Source organism: Trachymyrmex septentrionalis, unplaced genomic scaffold (assembly GCF_001594115.1).
Source record: "Trachymyrmex septentrionalis isolate Tsep2-gDNA-1 unplaced genomic scaffold, Tsep1.0 scaffold87, whole genome shotgun sequence".
NCBI lineage: Eukaryota > Metazoa > Arthropoda > Insecta > Hymenoptera > Formicidae > Trachymyrmex > Trachymyrmex septentrionalis.
Window position 1 is genome coordinate 3,722,232 of NW_017306059.1, and position 6,441 is coordinate 3,728,672.

Below are 6,441 nucleotides of genomic sequence, written 5' to 3' on the forward strand. Positions count from 1 at the left end.
GAGAAAAATTGGCGAAAACGGCGTATACCACGTATCGCATAACGCGGACTAATGGACTTTTCCGTCTGCATCTCGAATGCGACGAGTTTTATCTGATAACTGCTCGTGAAAGGAAATGACAACATTTGCCACAAGCGTGATCGTCTTTTGCGCCTCAATACCCTATTAATGAGTCTGGCGACCGTTTTATTTACAGCATCGACTAACATCTAAGAACAGTATTTACAGTTGTCCATCCTGCCTAATTTGTTACTTTAGCGCTTATCCTGTACACTGGTTTTTCCTTCATTGCATCTATTGCGGTGGCGGCCTACTTTCAGTTGAAGCTACTTTCACGATTTCGCGACCCTTCGATCGTGAAGGGTGGCAGTGATAAAGAATTAGTTACAAGAAGAGGGATAGCTTTCAGCTCGCGATATCGAGAGATCATGGCAGTTTTTCTCTCTTCTGGGAAAGGGTAGGCAAGGGAAGGGAAACAAAGTAGGCTGCCGCTTTTTTCGCGTACGCATCGCGTATTCGTGTGTGCATCCCCCAACATGGCTCTTTAATGGCTAGATTAGATAAATAGACGAGACGATACACGTTAGACGGACACGTTGACGGGCTTTACGAGCACCGCCTTACAAGAATGTAAGAAAGATTAGAGAGAGACAGATAGATATGGATAGAGATAGAGAAATCAATCGACATCGTTCACCGTTCATCGTATGCACGCACATACAACATTCTTGCGTACCACTCATTGAATCTTCCTTCTAATCACAATTTCACTATACCGCGACACTCGAGTGATCCTCCCTAATCATCGATAATATCAAAATGCATCGCTTCGTTCCATCAATCAAAATTCAACTTTTTCGTAGGGCACACATTTCTTCGATTCGACTGGCAAGATGAAGGCGCCGAAGAAATCGCCGATCCGAACTGAAGAGAGGATTCCTTGAGATTCCTTCGCGGAAGAAGACACGTACAGGCTAATACGTATATCGGGTAATCAAGAAGCACCGCGGCCGCTCATCGTCCATCGCGCAAAGCATGCGCCCCCCGGTTGACATTAAACCCCGCCACGTCGGGCCGCTGAATCGTTCATTGCCTTATGCGCACCTCCACACACACACACACACACACACACATATACACACACACCGCGTGTGATATCTTTCATACTTCGGTAGCTTGCGTGTAGGAAGGCGCGATGCCATGCGCCGGCGTCAGCGGCCCCGTCGTGGACGCGAGCGACCTCCTGGAGTAGATGGTCGCCGCCGAATGGGGCGTGTGCGGCGCCGTATGCGGCGCCGGGTGCGGCGTCGCGTTGTGCCTGCGCGAGGCCGAGGCGAAGGGCTAGATGGGCCCGTAATTGCTGAGGGCGGAAGGCCTCTCTTGCTGCTGCGATTGCTCGGCGCATCCAGCGGTATTCATGTCGCCCCCCGCAGACTGGTGACGTCATACGTGCGAGAGCGGGGGCTGCTTGAGTACGTGGTGATGTAGGTGATGCTGGGACGCGCTGGCGACGCTTCCCGGGGGCAGCAGAGCGCTGCCCGGACCCGGCGCCGATGGATACGGCATCGCGATCCCTCGGCCCACGATACCTCCTTTGATACCGATACTGCTGCCGATACCGCTGCCGACGCCGGTTACACCGGCCACCATCCCGGCACCGGCGCCCATGTGGCTGCGATCGCCGCCGAACAAACGCCTCCATAGTCGTTTCCAAGAATCGACCGTCTTGCCGCTCCAGATCCAGACTCCTGAGGTAATGCCGACTGCGAGAGCCATGAAATATTTCAGCATTAGGATGGAGTACAGCGGTCTCGTCCGTGGATGACAGGGACAGGCTAGAGAACTCAGCCACTCGTCCCGTAGAGCTGACTCGTACATATGACAGCCTAACACCACGCTAGCTGGCAACGTGTAGAGAACGCTAAACACGCCGATCCGTATCATCAGTTTTTCCAATTTGTCCGCCTTGGCTCCAGGCTGGCGTTTGATCACCGATCGAATTCGGAAGAGGCTGACGAAACCGGCGAGAAGGAAAGTCGTGCCCAGCAGAAGGTAGACGAACAGAGGTGCCAGGATGAAATTGCGCACCCCCTCGGGAGCAACTGTGCAAACTCCCGCTACCGGATCACCGGCGACGCCACCCGCGACATACGCCCAAACCGTTTGCACAGTCGGGGCCAGCCACGCCACTAGGTGGAAATATTGCGAATACGATGCTATCGCCTCGTTGCCCCACTTCAAACCTGCCGCGAGGAACCATGTGAATGCCAGGATCACCCACCACACTGACGAAGCCATGCCGAAGAAGTAGATCAGGAGGAAAACGGTGACACAGGCGCCCGGACCCTGAGCGCCCGATTTCAAAGCCGGACCGTCGCAGGCGATTTCCTCGTGGCCGAACACGCTCCGCGACAAGTACCCCAGGGATACGACGAAGTAGCAGGCCGAGAGGAAGACGATCGGTCGCTCAGGATATTTGAAACGCTGGGTGTCGATTAAGAATGTGATGACGGTCACGAGAGTGCTGGCGGCGCACAGGCCGCTCCAGAGCGCCAGCCAGACGGCCGCGAACTCGCGTTCTTCGTTGGTGAGGAACGCGCCGCGGCACGGTAGAGCACAGTTCTGCACCCCCGCGATCTCCTGAATGATACTTCGGCCGATACCTCCCATCGACGGCGGTGCCGGCGCCGGCATTATCCCACTTACGGCTATGCCGGCCAGACCAGCCCCCCCCGCGCTGGCCCCCCCGGTGTTGCCGGTCCCCCCGATGACGCTGCTGCTGACGGCGCTTATCGCTCCTGACATCCCCGAACCACCCGCCGCCCCCAGGGGCACGAGGGGCGCTCTGCATCTGCATGCGCAATCCCTCGTCCTCTCCCCCGGGGGGTGCTGGCAGTTTTTTTGATTCTTGCCCGGCTTACAGCGGGCCGGTTGCGAGGTCTTGCTGGGTCGCGTTGGTCGCGCTGGCGGCCCTGGTGGTCCTGGGACACCGCTGCTCACCGCGCCGCCGTTACTACCACCACCAGGACCTGTGTTACTAGTGCTGGTGTGATTATCCTGCTCCATGCACAGGTTCTCCGGATCACCGTGATACGGCAGACGCTCGCACGCCATTCTCTCCGGCCACGAGAAGCCGTATTGTTGCATCAGAGGCGCGCATCCAGTTCGCGCCCGCTCGCACACGCTGCGACACGCTGGCAGTGGTTTCGTGTACTCCGGCAGGCAGATCGGTGCATACATGGAGCACAAGAAGAACTTGAGATCCGCCGAACATTTGATCTCTACCAACGGCCAAAATTGGTGCACTTCCAAGCCGGCCTCATCCTGCGTGTCGTGATTCAATTCATTCGGCATGGCGGTAAGATTGTAGCCGATACCGCGGCACATAGGAATCGTGATCTCTTCGCATCGACCCTTCCCGTTGCCGGCGTTGCTGCCTCCGATACCGGAATGGCTGCCACCACCACCTCCTCCATTTATAACGGAATGGCTACCACCGACACTACCGCTGACACCTCCAACGCCGTTACCGCTTCCAACACCGCCAACCCCGTTGCCGTTGGAACTGGAACTGTCGGACACCACGCCGATCACCGACGATGACGACGAGGATGAGGAACTGCCGGACGAGGATGAAACTCCTGATCCTGAGCCGACGATACTACCCACCGGATTTATCGCTGATTCCGGTAATACATTCGAAAACGTCGCGGCGAACGCAAGTAACGTTAACAGACTCGTCATTGTTCGCGTAGGAAATAACTTGGTCCGTCGCGCGGGTCTTACACTCGAGGATGTTCGACTCATGGCTGCTTGGCTGGCATAATGGCAGTCTGCAACAGAAATTAAAGAGTACCATTTTATTATTAATGTTTCTACGGCAAAATTTGCATTTGGCAAAATTGCGAAAAGTATAAGGGCGCGATACGCGAGTGAAGCGTTAGATTTCTTTCAATACTTTTTATATTATATATATAAATTTGTATAAATAAATGAATTTTCTATATTTAATATTCAGTAAAACATGTATTCAACGTATTTATTAAATGCTTAGAAACATTAATAAATACATTAAATATATACTTTACATATATTTATTAAATAGAAAAAATTTGTTTAGTCATAATGAATCCATGTAATGCAGATATATACAGAAATACATTTATAGCAATAAGATTTTTTTATTGAAAATTTATAGCCATCTATATTTGATTCACCATATTGATTCGAGCTACTTAGTTTTCAATGATTACTTACAGTTTCCAAATATCAAGAGAGCTAACATCAATTCTCCCTAATAACTCATTCTGCGAATAACGCGAATCTCGCCGGACGAGGGAGTAGTATTTACCAGAGATAGAGTATTCATCACGTTTCAGAGAGAGACTGGGCGTTCCGAGTAACTTCGAATTTAATCCCGAAACGAGAAGCGCGACTCTGCCAAGAGTCGGTTGGCGGAACGTATGCACGAGTCTTGCTTCGCTTGCAATTCGGACTACCAAAGCTAGCGCACGGTGCACGGTTTCAGTAACTCCGGGGCGAGCCGCGCCGCGTGTATTCGCTCTTTCGTAAAAGAGTCCGAGTCCAGCGATCGATGCCTAAATAGCCGGCCGGCGCGGGATGCGTCTGGCCGCTCGCTCTGAGGCTCGCTCGCTCGCTCGTCCGTTCGGTCGACCTTAACGAGCAAGGGCGTAGCGTTCGAATGTCTCGTACATAAATCAACGTCGGTGCTTCGATCGCTAGATACCCGGTTTCGAAACCGGTACGCCTCTCGCAGAGCTGTGGGGTGTCCAGCTCGAGAGCCTGGATAAATTCACGAATAACAAATAACCAATGAGGAATAGAATCTTACTCGTGAATAAGGATAACTCTATTCGAATAAAACCTTTCTGTCGTACTACCAATAAATATCGCACTCGAATAAAATTTCATTTAAATTCATGCATTTAGATCGTAAACAATTTAAAGTAGGGTATGAAGAATTTTTGTTTTTAATTTACAAAAACAAATTGCCACTTTATTAACTTTTATTGGTATTTTATTAAATTATAGAATTTAATTTTTATCGTTTCCACGAGATAGAAGATAAAACTAATATTTTTTATATATACCTATCAGTGGTTTTCAAATATTTTAAATATTTTGTTTGCGTCAGAGTTGTCATAACTTCCTCATTCTAAATTCTGTAACTGTGCTCTGATTTTCAGACAAAATTTCATAATTTCGTTTTCTCTGATGTTTTCAATAATATTTTGAAATGGTTCGTCCTGATTCGAAAACCATCAAATATATTTTGTCGAGAGAACAATTTAATATAGCAATGTAAATTACTATTAATTAACTGTCGACGCTGCTTGCATTTGATTGTTGATAATATTCCAAAACTGAATGCAGTATGCGATGTTCGCGTATTAAATTCTTCAAGTCAAAAATCAATACTCCAATTTGTCAGAGAATTTTGCAAAATCCCCTGATTATTTTCTATTTCGTTTATTTCAGAGAATTCTGCGGCAACCCTGATAATGTAAGTGAATAAAACTTTATCCAAATAACGAGACGAATAAAAATTTATTCAAAGAATGCATTGTTCCACGGAGAGGATCGAAAGTAGTCGGGGGAAAGGGAAACGGTGGAAGCAGAAAAGGCTAAAAGGTACAGCGAGAAAGGACTGAAGGAAGAAAGATGGCTGGGGGAGAGAAAGAGAGAGAAGAAGGAGAAAGGAGAGAAAGAGGCAGAGAAAGGGATCGAAGCGCACACACACACACACACACGCACACACACACAGTCATGGATCTTATAATAGTCAACCCGCGGAAAACACGTGACCGGAGCGAAATGTTATCGTAGGAGGCGGTGTTAGTTTTACCGTTTGTTAACCGCTAGCGCCTCGACGCTGGCGTCGCTATTTATAAGACGCCGTCGCGGTCGACGTACGTGTATCCGCGTTTGGAATTAAGGGAGGAGAAGTCCCGCGCGCTACGTGTGTGGCTCGAATCCCCGATACGGCCGATTGGCGTGCGCGCGATATAACGAAATGCACCGGCGAGATGCATCCGCGCAGCTGCGCGGAAGCGAGGCAGCCCCTCAGCCGATATGCCTCTCAATAGAGAGACGTGTGGTGCGCTTTTCATTCTCGCTTCGTTATGGAGTCCGCTTCGGAGCATCGTTGAACCCGTCAACGACGGGCATTATCGCGATCTCCCTTCGATACGACCCCGTCTCTCTCTCTCTCTCTCTCTCTCTGTCTGACAATATTACAGAGAATACGTTTATTATGAATCGAAGCGCGCGCACTGCAGCACGATTGCATCGTAATGAATACACGCGCGTCGATCGTGTATAATCATCACGTCTATCTATGCTTTTCATCCGTCGCATTTACAGGCTTCACGTGTATCTCGCCGAATCGTTATCTCGATCGTTTCATCACCGAATTGACTG

General features: G+C 50.0%; 1 protein-coding gene across 3 annotated transcripts in view; it reads right to left on the reverse strand.

Annotated features, from left to right (window-relative positions):
• Window positions 1–283: 283 nt before the first annotated feature.
• Window positions 284–6,441, reverse strand: part of LOC108755426 (frizzled-2) — an 87,785-nt gene continuing 81,627 nt past the window's right edge. For all 3 annotated transcript variants that reach the window (XM_018498413.1, XM_018498414.1, XM_018498412.1), the window contains exon 2: window positions 284–3,833. In XM_018498413.1, the coding sequence (XP_018353915.1) occupies window positions 1,444–3,807 (2,364 nt within the window). In that variant the 5' untranslated portion in view covers window positions 3,808–3,833 and the 3' untranslated portion in view covers window positions 284–1,443. The remainder of the gene's footprint in view (window positions 3,834–6,441) is intronic.